We start from the raw sequence: 15,852 nt of genomic DNA on the forward strand, positions 1-15,852 counted from the left end.
AAAACAACATCGGAGGTAGGGAGACCACTGACCTCTCAAGTTGTGTAACTATGAACAACCCCTATAGTTGGCTTCACAAGCAAATATTGTTAGTATGAGGATCGGGGTTATGTCGTAAAAGAATAAAATCCTTCAGGTAAAAAAAAAAAGGCCCTATATAGAGACCGAATTCTTATCGAGGTATTAAATGCACAGGAGCCGCTTCTCTTCATGAAACTAAGGTTGGTATTTTAGCACCCACAGGTCTTGTCGCGAATCCAACCTTGGCAGGGCAACCATAAAAATTAAAACTAAATTAAACCCAAAACTTAAAAACTGATTTTGACTTGAACTCTAAAACGTAACGCTTGACGTGAGAGCCCCCTTTTTTTTTTCTCTCCAAGTAGAAATCCTACAAGTCTCTTGTGAAGCCCTAATTGCTCAACATCTCCGCCATCTGCACCTGCTGTTACACCGCCCAGTTCTGCCGGCAAATCCACAAATTTCCTTAGCATCTTCATCCTCTCTATGCACATCGCCTCAACGCCATGAAGGTACGTATGCATATTCTCTAAAGGCAAGACAGAAAGTGCTTCTTCTGACTTATTCTCATTGATATAGATCATTGACCCCCAATCAGCCGTTCTCACCAACGTCGAGGTCCTGGCCTACCTCGACGCCAATCCCCCGCGCCGACCCCCGAATCCGCCATCGAAGCCCCGAAACTGGGTGCCGAGCCCGGATCTGCGCGATCACAATACAGTAGTCAAAGAAGTGAGTCTATTCTTGAAGACTTGTACAGGAAAGACAAAAGAAAAGAAAGGAAAAGCATAGCTCACTGTCCATCCACAGATCCACAATTATGTCGCCCGCCTCTCGCCCTACCTCCTCAAATACCCCCGCTACACAGCGCGCCCCTCGTCACAGTCGCGGTCCCAAGAGGCCATGACGGGGACAATAAACACTGCCAATACTAATAATAATAATACCGCCCACACCAACACCAATACTTCTTCCAATGCCTTCAACACCGATCCAGATGTCTCCACCCTCCCCCCGCCGCCCTCCTCCGAACCCACCCCCATGGACCGCGCCCTCCGCGATCTTGTCACCCGATTGCAGCCCTACGGCCTAACCAAGGCCGAGGTCGTGATGATCCTGAACCTGGGGATCGGGATGAATCGCAGTGACGAGGCTGCGGACGAGGCAGACCGTGCTGGAGCCGAGGGGGTTAATGGGGATGGGCAGATGGAGGCGGATTATGAGGAGCACATGGCGAATGGGACGGAGGCGGCAAATGGCGGTCCAGAAGAAGAAGGGGGACGAGAGGGCGGAGGAGAAGAGGTGGAGCCTGAAGGAGAGGCGGATGACTATGGGCCGTTGGCGCTGCTGGATACGGTGATTGAGGAGCGCGAGGAGAGGCTTGCTAATGAGGATGTTGAGGCTGTTTTGGCGATTGTAAGGGAGACGCTGGCTGGGGATTATGAGTCTTCATAGTCATTAATCTGTGGTCATATGGGGTTGAAGAGGTTTCTTCTATTCTCCCTTTTCCCCAATTATCTTCTTCAGTGTTAAGCATAAACTACAGTCCCGACATTCTCGGATATTCAAAATGCTTCATGATAGGAGTTCGATTCTATGTACACCGTTCAACAGCAGGGGCATCTCATCCAGCTCCAGACCTAGTATACAACCGCCAGAAACTCAAGCCAAACGCCGGAGCAGCCGTGGTCATGCAACGCAGCTGCGATGTCATGCTCGGCCATGTAACAACCGCCCTGGTATCTAAAAAAAAATCAAAGAAAACAAAAGAAAACAAGACTGATTCTGGTACTCGACAGGATATGATCCGATCCTGATTGGCATCTCTTCCCAAAGCATGGCACGATCGTGTGTCCAAGTTCAAGTATGGATCAATGCAGTCTGTCATAGATCCGTTGGAAACCCCTACAGTCGTATAGGAGATCAATCAGGCAGCCAGGCAGTAGACAGTCAGGTCGATCAATCGGGCAGAGCGTTGGCAGTGACCCTACCCATGAATCCAGCTCGAGGCGTGGAGGTATTGGTGTTGACACAAGAGAGAAATGGCGAGGGTGATCAACCGTCGTTTTTCTCTTCTTCATCCGACTCGCCTTCATTCGCCCGTCCTTCCTTCATCTGTCCTTTCTTTTTCTCGCCTTCATTCGTCTGTCCTTTCTTCGTCTGTTCTTCCTTCGTCTGACCTTCCTTCGTCTGTCCTTTCTTTTTCTCGCTTTCATCCGTCTCGCCTTCATTCGTCTGTCCTTTCTTCGTCTGTTCTTCCTTCGTCTGACCTTCCTTCGTCTGTCCTTTCTTTTTCTCGCTTTCATCCGTCTCGCCTTCATTCGTCTGTCCTTTCTTCGTCTGTTCTTCCTTCGTCTGTTCTTCCTTCGTCTGTTCTTCCTTCGTCTGTTCTTCCTTCGTCTGTCCTTCCTTTGTCTCGCTTTTCTCCGTCTCGCCTTCCTCCGTCTCGCCTTCCTCCGTCTCTTCTTGTTTGGTCTCTCCTTCCTTTTGCTCCTTGCCAAAAACCATCGTACCAAACTGATTATAGACCGGCGCATCCGGATCGCCCTTCTCTTTCGCCCACGGACCCCGGTTGTCCTCAAAGAGGGAGTGTTCATGACCGTTGCACACGTCCGAGAGAGCAATCCAGTTGCTCTGGTCGGTCCAGATGCCGCCACGGCCGCCGCGCATGTCCCACCACCCCTGGCCACCCTGCATTGAGGACTGCGAAGCCTCGGAGCCGTGCGCGAATCGCACGTATTTGCGAAGTAGGGCTCGCCCCCACGGCCAGAACCACATTCGCCGCCACCAGTCGTCACGCCATGCGGGGTCCCCGTTCATGTGGATAACCGCCGGGATCGTGCCCGCGCGAAGGTTGGTCAGGAAGGGGACCTTGGACCAGGTGTTGTTGCCGGGACTCGGCAGATAGTCGAGCTCCGGGTCGTAAGTCGGTCGCACGGTTTCCTGGTTCACGGCGTTGTACTGCAGGAATGGGTCGTGCAGGGCTTCGATCTCTTCCGGGAGGAATATAGGACTCTCCCGCGGAATACCGAGCTTCTGCTGCTCGCGGCCGGGCACTGTTTTGTTGTGGAATTGGAACCAGTTGATGTCCTCGTGGGTCATGTTCTGGTTGTAGAAGATCTGCGACTCGAAGTCGACGGTCATCCCGTATTCGTACCGATGCCCCGTCTCCAGTTGGACGTTGATCCCCGAGATGTTGACGGGATTGGTCATCCCCAACTGCTTATACAGCCAGCCCGTAAACCGGTTCGTGGTGCGCCGGCGCTCCAGCTCCCGCACGACTTCTTGCCGCCCGTACATCCGCGTCAGAGCCTGGTGCTGGTTGTCATTCATGAGAGGCTGTTCGATCTGCCAGAGAATTTCGTCGAGGATTAGTCGCACATCAGCTACCTGGCCCATGATGGTTCCGGAGGTCATCCATCGCGGTCGATTTAAGACTCCGGTTGGGCGATGGTCAATCTTTCCGAAGCGCATTTTAGGTTCCTCATCGGTCTCCCAGCCATGAACATCCGGGGGGAGCGTCGACGGCGGAACCGAAATGCAGCCAGGGTCGTCCCACAGCTCGAAGGAACAGACCTTGCTGGCACCGAACAGCACGCGCTGGCCGTACTTTGGCAGGGGCGCCGAGGCGCCACTCTTGGCATCATCCTTGGTGCTATCCTTGGATTTATGCCCTGGTGCGAATCCATAGAATCTTTGCTGTCTCAAGTTTTTCTCGCGGAGAATGCTCTGGAATCGCTGCACCAGCACTGACGGCGGCAACTGGAAGTAGACATTTTCGGCTACCAACACAAAATCCCGGTCGTGGACAGTGCTGCTGTCTCGAAGATAGTCGCGCATGCGCGTGATCCGATCCACCGTACGCTCATGCTCGCTCCCATCAGTCTTGCCGCGGCCGTAGCCAATTAACGTCGGGGGCGGGTATTCCAGAATCATGGCAGACGCCAACGTTCGACAGACTTCGCGGGAGCTTTCAGGCGCCGGGACCAAGACATGGAGTTGCGGGTTAGGCTTGTGCGGATCGTGAGGAAGGGTATCTTTGGAGTGCACGTCGAGCCGCCGAGGTACAGCAACTTCGACATCTTCAGGACGTTCGGACAAGGGAGGTCGCGAGGGAAACTTGGCCCAGTAATCGGGCTCGGATGTCTGAAACGAAAAGTCAGTTATTTGACCGGGGGGCGTGTTGCTCCTTGTTTCTGCGCGCGGGCGATCGCGGTATGTTCGTAGCCAAGGCGGCAAGCAAGCCGGGCGATCTTTCAACTCACGTTCGATGAAGGGTTATGCAGAACAAAAATTACGACGAATGTCACCACGGCCAGTATGATTCCCTTGGCTCTCGAGTTTCGTGGACGAGGATGGCAGATTGCCCGCAGGATGCTTGCCGGAGAGGATTGGGCCTCATTGAACAACGGCAATGAGGCGCCGGTCGACGGCATGGCGGAGAGCAACGGGATCGATCGCAAAGATCAGATCACAGAGTTAATTGAACAGAAGAGGGACATTTTGCAAGTCCCACGAGTCAATTCCAGGGGAAAGAGGCCACGCGGAAAATACGCAATGAGTGGAGATGCAGATCGCCCTGGTTGCGGCCCCAATACACTTGGCAAGTCGGGCGGAAAATGCTTAGTTATAATTAGGGGACTGGTTTCAGGGCATATTTCCCAAGGATTTACAGGGGATGATGTGATCATCCCGTCGAATTCAGGAATTGATGCTTATGTCGCCGTCATCGGCAGGTCATGCTCACTCGAGGTACATTTCCTCGCGCAGCCGTTGGAGATTGCGAAACAATCCCCCGCCACCACTGTCGCTATCCCGTCTTTGCTCAGACCTCGGGCGGGGGCCACGCTGGGGGTCCGCGGTCTGTTCCAGCGTGCGGCGCCGATCATCCAACATCTTGGCCAAACTGTCCACAAACCGACCGCGCGCCTTCTCCTCGGCCGATCCCTTCCAAACCGTAGAGAGAATTCGTAGAGTCTCCACGCGACCACTGGCAGCCTCCAAACCAGCCCAGCCACCGCCCTCACTCTCTAGTAACTCCGACACTTCGGTGCGTAGCTTCTTCATGATTTCCTGGCCCTTCTCCTCGTGGTTGTGGCCGGTCGTGTCGCGGTCAGGGCCCGAGACAGAGATGAATGACGACGAGAAGGAGACCTCCGACGGCGGCAGAGGCCATTCCATCGCAGTGCCAAAGGTCTGCACGACATCCTCCAGTCGCGACCGTACCTGGTTCAATGTGCGCAGGTTGGTGATGTATTCGGGGTCGGGCGCGACCGCGTTCTCCTTTTGTTCCGTCTTCTTGACCTCCTGCTTCTCCGGGTTCTCTTCCACCTCTGTATCTGTATCTGTATCCTCTCCTTCCTCTATGGGTATCGATGTCGCAGTGTCTTTCAAGTCGTGAGTCTGTTCGGTCTCGCGGCCAGTAGAAACAGCCACGGGGGCAGCCGAGGGCTCCGGGACAAACTTGGCAATGTCCTCACGCAGAACGTCGGTCAAAGTTTCAGACAGCCCAATCGTTTCGCCGCGTAGCACTTCCACCTCGTAAGCCAGACGGCCGCCACTGCGGAGAATCTCATCGGTGAGCTGGGACAACGTAGTCGAGAGACGCACATTCTGGGCGCTGATCGTTGAAAGCAAAGACTGGACCTGCGCGGACAGCTCGGTCAGGGGCACGGAGCCCGGCGCTCGTGAGGCATTGGGCTGCGACGCTGCCACGGTCAGCGGGGAGAGCGACTCATTGAGAAAGTCGGCTGGGTCGAAGTCCGGGTCGGCGAAATTGCGGGTTGTCTCGGGGCGAGGGGTGGACAATGGGGGTTTGACAGCGCGGGCTGTCGAGCTGTAGGTCTGGGAGGCCATGGGCTGGTCTGCGCTGGGAATTCAATGGAGGCTGCCTGAGCTTCGCTAGTGAACCCCCGAGCTTTGGTTGTTCACCGCCTTCAAGACAGGTTCAATTGGGGATGGGGTTTTGATGGCGAGAAGAAGGCTTGGAAGATCTATGGGTGCATGGTGGCAGCCTAATTGGTACGGCTTACAATGTGGCTCTCAACCTCAACAATCCGCTTCAATACTGAACCCTTTGTCTCCCTCTTGGCAAGATGTCGCCTGTTACATCCAACCCAGACCCGATGACAACTACAGTTACCACTACAGGACAGTGTGGCCATGAAAAGTGGCGATGCAAATGTGTTGGCATCACAGTTAGCGCTATCTTCGCCCTTCCAAGGTTCCCTGCAGCCCCCAACGCGCCGCTTCACAGGGCTGCGGCTATGCGATGATCATGCCCGGTCTCAGGCGTGGGTCTGATGCCCCTTCGACAGCATTCAACTGTCGAGAACTGAAGTGTTCCGAAGTCAACATTGGAACAACCCTCGTGACATTGGTCTACAGACTGTTCTTTGCCGGGCCGGTGCATTTTCACGAAAACTCGAATGCGAGTCTCCTTAGGCCCAAGCCAACTTTGGGGGGGGTGAGTTCACGATACTTCAGCCCCAGAGTCGATCCTGCGGGAGGCACTGCATCACGGATAAGCTTGAGGCTGAAAATCTACAGCATTTTCGAATATAAAGAGAGGCAGTGTCAATGACCCCCGGGCGCGTTCATCCATAATTTGTGTGTGATTCGAAAGCATCTTCCTTATAACAATGCTTCGAAGAGCAAGCAAGCCGAAATCCAGAAAAGGGTGCAAAACCTGCAAGTACGTCTGCCACAGAGAAACACTTCATTTGATCCTGCTCATTCCCCTGACTCGGCCAGAATCCGACACGTAAAATGCAGCGAGCAAAAGCCAGCGTGCAGCCAATGCACTCGCTCCGGTCGCAAATGCGACGGCTATACCGACGCTTCTCAGACAGAGTTACGCAGTGAGATCGACAGGGCCATCCCGCGCCGCACTTGGAACATCAACCCAGACCAGCGCATCGTGCTCGTCCCGGGAACCCGTGAGGAGCGTCAATATGTGCATTTCTTCTGCACGCAGGTCACCGAGGCCATATCGGGGGTTTTCCACTCGGACGTTTGGTCCCAGTTCCTCCCGCAGCTGAGCCACCAGAACTCCACCATCCGGCATGCGGTTGCAGCCGTGGGTGCGCTGTACGAGCGACGTGTGCTGGTGTTGTCGAATGGATCGAGCGAGCCGGAGCATTTCGCCCTGCAGCAATACAACAAAGCCATTCGGGATTTCCTGGGACAGCTGGGCAGCGCACAGGAGGTGGGCGTGGAATTGATGCTCATCACATGCCTGCTATTCGTGTGTTTCGAGATGCTCCAATTAAACAACCAGCGAGCCCTAGACCACGTCCAGGGCGGCGTGCAGATTCTCTCGGAGCGGCAGCGAAATGGCCGGCCCATCATTCGCAACAACATCGACCGAGAACTGTGCCAGTTGTTCTCGCGGCTCAACACCCAGGTCTCGCTGTTTGGTCGGCCCACCCTCGCCTTAGACATTACCACAGAGAAGCCATCATCATCATCAAATGCGAGTGTGACACTCGAAAATATCAGCCAGGCACGCGACTCTCTCTCCAATTTAGTGAACCGTGCCGTAGCCTTTACGCGCGTGGTCGGGTTCATGAGAGAGAGGACGCCAGAGCCCGAACACCAAAGACAACTACAGATGCAGCGCGACCTAGCCGAAGACTTCAGCGAGTGGCACGCCGCCTTCGAAATCCTTCGAGCCAAGCCAGCCAAGAGCGCAGGCATCAGCGATCCGCGCGCCCCGCTCGTACTCGTAACCGAGTACCATATCATGCGGCTCTGGCTTCTCAACTGCGTCACGCGCGAAGAGTCCAGCTACGACAACCACTTCGCCGACTTCGACGTCGCCGTGTCGGCCTCCGAGCAGATTGTCGCGCTCAGCGCCGCACCCAACTCCAAGCTCGCCGCCCACCAATTCACCCTCGATGCGGATGTGGTTCCCGCGCTCTGGTGGGCTGCGCATAAATGTCGGCATCCGCTCATCCGTCGGAGGGCGATGCGCGCGCTGGATCGGTATCCGACGCGCGAGGGCATGTGGAATAAGACGCGGTATTTGCGCGCCGCCGAGTTGATTGTGGGATTGGAGGAGGCGCCTGTGGCGTCTCTTGCGGTCGAGGAGAGGACTGTCGCGGAGCGTCATCGTATCCATAATTCGCTGATGTTTGAGGAAAATGAGTTTGGGCCTGGCTCCTTGCCGATCCTTTTGATGACGAAGCCGCATGGTCTGGATGCGGAATGGGTGAGTCGTTGGTATAAGGTGTGATGGGGGACTTCTTCAAAGAGTCTGGTGGAAGGAGATTTGGTTCAAGGAGCGAATTGAATAATTGCATATACCCGCACCACATGTCAGTCGTGTGTAGCGTCATCTATCCGAGCTACATACCAGGTGACAGGGCCCAATAGAGCTAGAAAAGGCAAGCATCCGGGAAAATACAATATGATACGAATTGATTCAAAGACACTATTCATTAAAAGCAAGGCAAATACTAAGCCATACAGTAAAGTCAAAGAAGGTGGGTATCGTCATCCAAGCGCATTCAGCCATAATCGAAAATATAACAAAAAAGGGGGAGTCAGTAGGTATGCGCCGACCAGCAGAGCGAGATCGAGCTGGCAGAGCAATGTCCTCCCCGAGGAGAAGCAAGAAGCACAAGATAAATCACAAGTCGAAGGATAATGTCATATCCTCATAGAAAAGAAAACTGCCGCGGACGGCGTCGTGACCCCTTCATAACTATTCTTGGGGCATCTAAATGTCCTCGACGACGCGCGCGTTCATCGCACGCTGGAAGCCGTCATCGGGCTGCTCCGACTGGTTGCCGTATCTGCTGGGACCCTCGCCGGCACTGTCGGCCGCGGACAGCTGCTGCTGGACGGTCTGGTTCGTGGCAGGCAGGAAAATGACCTTGCTGTTGGCGGTCTTGGCCATAGCCTGCATAGCCTCGAGGTAGCGGATCTGCATGGCAGGGGCAGAGGAGAGGATATCGGCAGCCTAAATGGGTCAGCGAAAGCTATGCAATACAGTAATAGAGAAGTGGAATCGTACCTGGCGCATCAGTTTGGCCGACTCGACCTCAGCACGAGCAGCGATGACCTTGCTTTCACCAATCCGCTTAGACTGGGCCGCCATGGAGAGCGAGTCCTGCAGGTCGTTGCTGAAAATGATGTCCTTGATGAGCATGGACTCGACCTGCACACCCCAGTCGGCCGCGACACCCTCGATGATCTCCGAGGTCGACTGCGCAATCTCCTCGCGGCGCTCGATCACGTCCTGCAGCACGCGGGCGCCGATGACATGGCGCAGCGTAGTCTGGGTGCGCTCAACGAGCGCCTGCTTGACATTTGCAATTCCAAAGGCGGTCTTGTGTGGTGAAACAACTGCGTAGTAGATGACCGAGCTGAGATTGAGCGTGACATTGTCCTTGGTCATGCAAACCTGGCGCGGCACTTCGACGATCTGGATCTTGACATCCACCGTGATCAAGTTCTCACTCAGCGGGTTCACCTTGACCAGACCGGGATCGATCGATCGCTCAAAGCTAAATGGTAGAAAAACGTTAGAATCAATCACCAGGTCCTTCATGCGATCGTTACGAACCGTCCAAATCGCGATACCAGGCCGACCTGGCCTTGGTCGACCGGCTTGAAGGGGTTGGGGCAGCAGATGCAGCAGGGGATCGCGCCGCAGAAGCCGATACATTCGCCCAGGCTGTGGACTATGAGAGTAGATCAGTATCAGTCAGGCCTGTCGAAAAGGAGGAAGCAAAGAGGACAGCGGGACGTGGTACATACTCAGTCGCGCATACCAGCCGTGCGCATCGGGATTCTCATCGTCATGCTGGATTTTCTGGGCGTATTTGGGCTGAAGATCACCCAGGCGAGCAGGTTGGACTTTGACCAGGCCCCGTTGGTGGGCCGCGTGGGCTGAGTCCTCTGGGTTCTGGACAGGAGCCTTGCCGGTGCCATTCTGTGACATAGTGTAGAGCTGATGGATAGTAGTTCCAAATAGGTGGGATGGATGCAAAGTCAAGATGGCAATGAAAGATGAGTTGCCAAAGTGTGCCTGAGAGGGCTGCCTGAGGGGGGGGGATGGGTGTTTTAAGTAATAAACAAAGCTCCTCCGCAGTGGGGCCATTAACCCTGGCAGTCCTCAGCCTCTCCAAGGCTGAGTCCCTGGAAGCATCTCCACCTGCCTCCACATTTGCTGCGATTCACCGTTTTCCTATTCCAAGCTTCACTCTTTTCTGTTATTATTATTTCCTCATGCATACCCTTTCAAGTATACCCCCGGAATGACTGAGCGATGCAATGTTTAGATGTACTTCTATTCCGATTCCTCGACTCTTCTGAGGCATTCTCGCCGATCGGCTGCCAACAGCACGGCATGTCTGGGCATCCGTCATGGCCAGCACGTCAGCCTTAGGCCTTAAGCCTTCCAGATGTTTTCCAGTGGCCGCCCGGGGGTGGAAAAAAAAACCTCGAATAGAATATTCCAAAGAGCCTCACATGGGCCATAGCCACGGTAGAACCCGTGGTTGGGAGCGACAATGTGCGGGTAATCTACAGGCTGTGTGGTTATGGTTGGCTTGGAGGTCTGACGTCGACTACAATAGTCCGCGGGTCCAAGGTTATATATCCTCGTATACGCTGAATGAACGATTGGCTAATGCGGCCCCGACAAATGGCCCACGGACCGGGGCTGTGCCAATGCATGCCGAGTTCCGTTTGCATCAGGTCATGCGGTACGATTGTGGCGGTCAGGTGACCAAAGGGTCATTTTGACCTGGAGATGGCCCCGACCATCTTTACCCTCTCTCGCCCAACCCTCTTACTCCGTCCTTTCACTGTATTTCAGTAGTCTCGTCATTATACTGTTAGCAGAATCCTTTTCGGCATCGTTACGCCTCTCAACATCTGCCAAGGTATAGTATATTCTGTCCAAGTATTTCAAGTAGGATGGGACCAATTTGGGATTAAACGACTTGGGTTATGGTACGCCTTGAAAACTAACCATATACTTTGATAGGGCCATTTTGCGGCCCCTTTTCATAAGCATAGCATCATTGGTCTAGTGGTAGAATTCGTCGTTGCCATCGACGAGGCCCGTGTTCGATTCACGGATGATGCATTTCTTTTTGCATTATTTTTTTCTTTCCTAAACATGTCTTCAATCACCCTTAAGTTAGAACTTTGATTGACATGGTAATCAACTCTTTTTGTTTGATCGAATTTAATTTCATGTTCATCGACTATAGATAAAGCCATACCCTTGGTTATGCAGCTCGACCTTGAATCCTAACAGCATAATATTTCAGATTGAATTATATTCTCAATCATGCCAATATTTACTGCCTCTCGTCTTCTGGTTCTATTCCTATTGCTGACTGCAGCCATCGCTGACCCCACCCCACTTATGATCTCATCGCGTCGGCCGTCACGTTTGTCGACCGCATCACTTCTGTTTTCTTCCAATATCGACGCAGTACCACATTACACAAAATGGCCGTCAAACAAACCCTCCAAGCCAAATATCGACTGCTGTCAGGCCATGAGATCCCAATCCTCGGGTATGGGGTGAGTATCCCATAGAACCCAGAACCAGCCGCGAGCAACTACTTACTGACTTATGTTCGGTACAACAGGTTTATATGATGTGCGTGCCGATGGTCTTTATATTCATTGATTTCTTCTGACCGACACAGTCCCGCATCCTCGACCGAGAAAGCCACCCGAGAAGCCTTCAACGTCGGATTCCGCCATGTATGCCTCAATCATGCCATCTCGGAACGTCTCTAATGCCTCCCCACCAGGTTGATTCAGCCATTATGTACCGCAATGAGAAGCCCTGCGGCCAGGCGATCAAAAATTCCGGACTCGAACGCTCTGAGCTCTTCTTCACCACCAAGATCCCTCCCGGATCCATGGGATACGAGCGCACGAGGAGATCCATTGACTCGAGTCTGCGGGAAGCAGCGCAGGAATACTTTGATCTGTACGCTACCACCATACCGCCAAAAAAAAAAAGTCAATGGCAGACTAATAGCCGAATTCCAGAATCCTGATACATGCCCCCTACGGCGGCAAAGAAGCCCGTCTAGGATCGTGGGACGCACTGGTCGAAGCCCAGAAAGCAGGAAAAGTCAAGTCGATAGGCGTCTCCAACTACGGCCTCCACCACCTCGAAGAGCTGGACGAGTACATCCGCGGCGGTGGCGGCGGCGAGATCTCAGTCGGGCAGTATGAGCTGCACCCGTGGCTGGACCACTCGGATATCGTTTCGTGGCTGCAGCAGCGCAAGATCATTGTGGAGGCATACTCGCCGCTAGCGCATGGTAGCCGATTCCGCGAACCGGTGCTGCAGGCGATTGGGAAGAAGTATGGCAAGTCGCCGGCGCAGGTGTTGATTCGGTGGAGCTTGCAGATGGTGAGTAAATACCGCGCTCCTGGACATAATGTGGCTAGGTAGTGTCGCTAATATACCGATTCAATCAGGGATTCGTGCCTCTGCCCAAGTCTGCTACGCCGCAACGCATCCGGGAGAATATTGATGTATTTGACTTTGAATTGTCGGCTGAGGATATGGAGTTGTTGGATACGGGTGAATACTCGCCCACGGACTGGGACCCGACTGTCGATGTGGACTAAAGCATCTTGGGATGAGAGTGTATTTAGGCATGAAATCAAATTACTTGGAAAGAAGCACCTTATCTATGAAGCGGCTCACACAAAATTCACAGCTCGCTCAATTCAAAGTGATAACTACAATAGAGAAAGAAATTTTACAATCCCATATCTTCTCACAGACCGTCAGTCTCAACAGGAGCAATCATTACATTGAACCGGGGGGGGAAAGGCAACGGGCAAGCCCTCGTCTCAGTGAATCCCGATTCTCTTCAACGATCATTACATCTCTCTTATTGGCTTTACATCTTGTCGAAGAGCTTCCCACTCCGGGTCTCATATCGACGAAAATCCATTGGAGTCTTCGAAGCTGCCCTGGAGGATGCACCCGAAACCTCATCGTGGGGATCCGTCAACCAAGTGCGGCTGGACTTAGTAGTCTTCGTGGGGCGGTTCTTCGAGGATGTAGACTCAAAGGAAGGAGCTCGTGATTGCAGTGTAATAGAACCATACTGGCTGGTCCGGACATTGGGCCTGACTCCGTTGTCATACCCGAACAACAACAACCCCCGCTGTTCATTGCGAGACTCAGTCTCCGTCCTTTCGAGTTCTCGAGGCCCAGGGGTGATTGACGAACAAGACCGCGGGGCACTGAACTTTCCAAGGCGAGGGGAATTCAATGTCAGAGGACCGTCTTTGCCCAGCCGTATGTATCGGGACATAGGGCCAAAACTGGGAGAACTCTCTTCTTTGATGACAGGAGAAAGTTCTAGGATCTGGCTTGCCTTTTCTCGACTGCAAGATACAGCCGGTGCATTGAGGAAGTCTCGAAGAGCCTGGACGACCATTTCATTGGTGGCCACAGACTTTTCGGTGATGGCAATCAGTCTTTCCATGGACCGGTTCAGCTGGTCGAGATTGCTCGTGATGGTTTGCGTGGTAAAGTCTCCAGTCCCAAGCTCTTGGAGAGGTGCAAAATCAGCAACAGGGCCTTTGTAGAGGTTCTCCTTGTCGGAAGCTTCCTCGTCGGCGAATATCTCCCGAGACACCCGGGACTGAGATCGGGATAGCGGAGCAGGTGTGTCGGTGGCCAGGAGCTCATGGGCCTCGATGATTTCCTTCCATTTGGGAAGAACCCGGTTGAGAACGTCGTCAGAGACCTTGAATCTGCCTCTGTTTCTTTCCAAGATGGTCCAGGCGTAGGGCCACTTGATCTGGTACGCAAGCACGGTGGTCGTGTAGAAGACCTCGCCGTGCTGCTTCATCATCTTGGTGTCCCCGCTGCGTGCGATATCCCGGATTCCCTTAGGAGTCAAGGTCGTGGGCTTCGCCTTCGCAGTCTTTCCACTTGCTGCAGCGGGCTGGGCGATCCCATTCTCATCCGTCGTCCCGTCGATGGGGAAGTCATTGGCCAGCTTTCGTTGTTCTCGACTCGGGACCGGTCGGAACAGCTGTTGCTCGTTGCGCTTTGAGTCGGAGCTCGAGAGAGAGCAAGAAGTCTCGTATCTCTTTTGCTTTGAACTGAGTTTCTTCTTGCTGCGCGCTGACTTCTTGTGGCGGCCCGAGGCAGGGACCCTCTGCGAGGACTCTCGGTCAAAACTCAGTTCGGCCGAGGCAGCAATGCCCCGGTCGCCAACAACCACGCTGGCAGGCGAACTAATCCCATCCCTGGGGCCGGAGTCGGAAATCTCCTCATCCTCGATGGATGGGAGCACGCGGTCACAAGCAGAAAAGCCGACCTCACTCTCTGGGTCGTATGCCTTATCATAGCTGACTTGATAGTCAGCCTCGGGATCCTTGCGGACCAGACGCCCCAGCCGACGAGCAGCACCATCCAGGACCAGCTCTGAGATCTGACGGTGGTACCGTTCCGTCACGACCAAGTATTTGGATTCAACAAGCTCCTCGAGAACCGATTCTGTTGCGAAGGGGAGGAGGGCATTTCGAAGGAGATGGCAGGCTTCAATGGGACATTTCTTTCCATTTGCCTGACACTCCACATAGAGCTCAGCCATAAGCTGGAGGTCTCTTCCTTGGAAGAACAGAGCTCCATGGATGACTTGTCTCATGACTTCGTTGCAGCGAGTTAGGGTATCATGTTCCTCACGTGACTCCAGACTATATCCATTCTCATAGCCCTCCGCATGCTGTCCCGTCCCCAATCGGAACAGGGCAGTGCTCAGGATAGAGTGGAATTCGTCCATAATGGAGTCAGCGATGAGTGAGGTATCTTGTGAAGGATCGGACTGGGGACAGCTGGGTTTGTTTGGGTGTGCGGGAGGGATGAAAGCCGTGAAAATCACAGAACGTGTGGTCTCAAGAGATACAAAATGATCAAGGAACACGAACAAAAGAATGTTATTGAAGGAATGACAGGAAGATGGGAAGAGGAAGAGGGGATGTCATGCGAAGGTGTCAAATGTAAACGAAGGAAGTGTGGTAAACTAATGTATCCCGTTTTGGCGCATGTCCAGCGACGACTCATCCCTCCTCGAATTTACAAAATGAATCCCTCGCGGACTCAGAAATGATCTAATACGAATTGTTGTATATTGACTGACTATTAGGGTCATTTGGTTGCTTCATTGTTAAGCATGGCAATAAGGATCATTCCAAGGCACAGCCAGACTGGCAGCTTGAATCATTAGTCTCAATGAGTAGAAACAAGATCAAAAAGTCAATACTAAAAAGATGATACATTCATTGTGAAACAAAGAATAAAGAAAAGAGAAAACTTCTAGGAAAGAAGAACAAAATGACAAGACTGGGATTCGAACCCAGGTCCCCTTTCGGAGATGCGGATGCTAGGAGGGATTAACCTAAACCGCACGCCTTAGAACCACTCGGCCATCTTGCCAATCAAGTGTCAAAAATTCCATTGCAATACTCATGACAAGATCCCTGAAAATCCAATTTTATAGCCCAATCCAACCATCAATGAATCGGATATTCTCTTAACTTATTTCTTTTTCTCCTTTTTCAACTCTATAAATTAAATACTATAAAATATGACAGAAATATGGTCTTATTATATCTCCAGGTAAATGAATTTTGTTCTGTTTATTTGCTACTGCTTTCTCCGACAGTTATATATATGCAAGCCCCACCCTTTCTTAATGCTCCGACCCTCAGGACGGCGATGTCGGATTCACCTGAACTTCCAACCACCAAGCCCAGGAAACCAAAAGGTTGTCATTATCAACCCCTAATATTAATCCTATCAATCCTCTCGAGAAT

General features: G+C 53.0%; 7 protein-coding genes across 7 annotated transcripts; 3 read left to right on the plus strand and 4 right to left on the minus strand.

Annotated features, from left to right (window-relative positions):
• Positions 1–527: 527 nt before the first annotated feature.
• Positions 528–1,476, plus strand: NUU61_003335 (uncharacterized protein; the record flags this gene model as incomplete). Its single annotated transcript, XM_056653917.1, has 3 exons — positions 528–533; positions 601–753; positions 832–1,476. The coding sequence occupies 3 exons, from the start codon at positions 528–530 to the stop codon at positions 1,474–1,476; spliced, it is 804 nt and encodes a 267-aa protein (XP_056514984.1).
• A 600-nt stretch (positions 1,477–2,076) lies between these two features.
• On the minus strand, positions 2,077–4,457 carry NUU61_003336 (glycosyltransferase domain-containing protein; the record flags this gene model as incomplete). The annotated part of the gene is made up of 2 exons (XM_056653918.1): positions 2,077–4,167; positions 4,287–4,457. The coding sequence occupies 2 exons, from the start codon at positions 4,455–4,457 to the stop codon at positions 2,077–2,079; spliced, it is 2,262 nt and encodes a 753-aa protein (XP_056514985.1).
• Positions 4,458–4,764: 307 nt separating this feature from the next.
• On the minus strand, positions 4,765–5,877 carry NUU61_003337 (uncharacterized protein; the record flags this gene model as incomplete). The annotated part of the gene is made up of 1 exon (XM_056653919.1): positions 4,765–5,877. The coding sequence occupies one exon, from the start codon at positions 5,875–5,877 to the stop codon at positions 4,765–4,767; it is 1,113 nt and encodes a 370-aa protein (XP_056514986.1).
• A 421-nt stretch (positions 5,878–6,298) lies between these two features.
• Positions 6,299–8,257, plus strand: NUU61_003338 (uncharacterized protein; the record flags this gene model as incomplete). The annotated part of the gene is made up of 2 exons (XM_056653920.1): positions 6,299–6,487; positions 6,800–8,257. 2 exons carry the CDS (start codon positions 6,299–6,301, stop codon positions 8,255–8,257), a joined length of 1,647 nt encoding a protein of 548 aa, XP_056514987.1.
• A 486-nt stretch (positions 8,258–8,743) lies between these two features.
• On the minus strand, positions 8,744–9,970 carry NUU61_003339 (slipin family protein; the record flags this gene model as incomplete). Its single annotated transcript, XM_056653921.1, has 4 exons — positions 8,744–8,986; positions 9,041–9,533; positions 9,593–9,710; positions 9,787–9,970. The coding sequence occupies 4 exons, from the start codon at positions 9,968–9,970 to the stop codon at positions 8,744–8,746; spliced, it is 1,038 nt and encodes a 345-aa protein (XP_056514988.1).
• Positions 9,971–11,493: 1,523 nt separating this feature from the next.
• Positions 11,494–12,639, plus strand: NUU61_003340 (aldo/keto reductase family protein; the record flags this gene model as incomplete). The annotated part of the gene is made up of 6 exons (XM_056653922.1): positions 11,494–11,568; positions 11,637–11,647; positions 11,697–11,754; positions 11,805–11,986; positions 12,049–12,418; positions 12,487–12,639. The coding sequence occupies 6 exons, from the start codon at positions 11,494–11,496 to the stop codon at positions 12,637–12,639; spliced, it is 849 nt and encodes a 282-aa protein (XP_056514989.1).
• Positions 12,640–12,917: 278 nt separating this feature from the next.
• Positions 12,918–14,819, minus strand: NUU61_003341 (uncharacterized protein; the record flags this gene model as incomplete). The annotated part of the gene is made up of 1 exon (XM_056653923.1): positions 12,918–14,819. The coding sequence occupies one exon, from the start codon at positions 14,817–14,819 to the stop codon at positions 12,918–12,920; it is 1,902 nt and encodes a 633-aa protein (XP_056514990.1).
• Between the last annotated feature and the right edge of the window lie 1,033 nt (positions 14,820–15,852).

The sequence above is a fragment of the Penicillium alfredii genome (assembly GCF_028826965.1).
Source record: "Penicillium alfredii strain IBT 34128 chromosome Unknown utg000004l_segment0_segment0, whole genome shotgun sequence".
Classification (NCBI taxonomy): Eukaryota; Fungi; Ascomycota; class Eurotiomycetes; order Eurotiales; family Aspergillaceae; genus Penicillium; species Penicillium alfredii.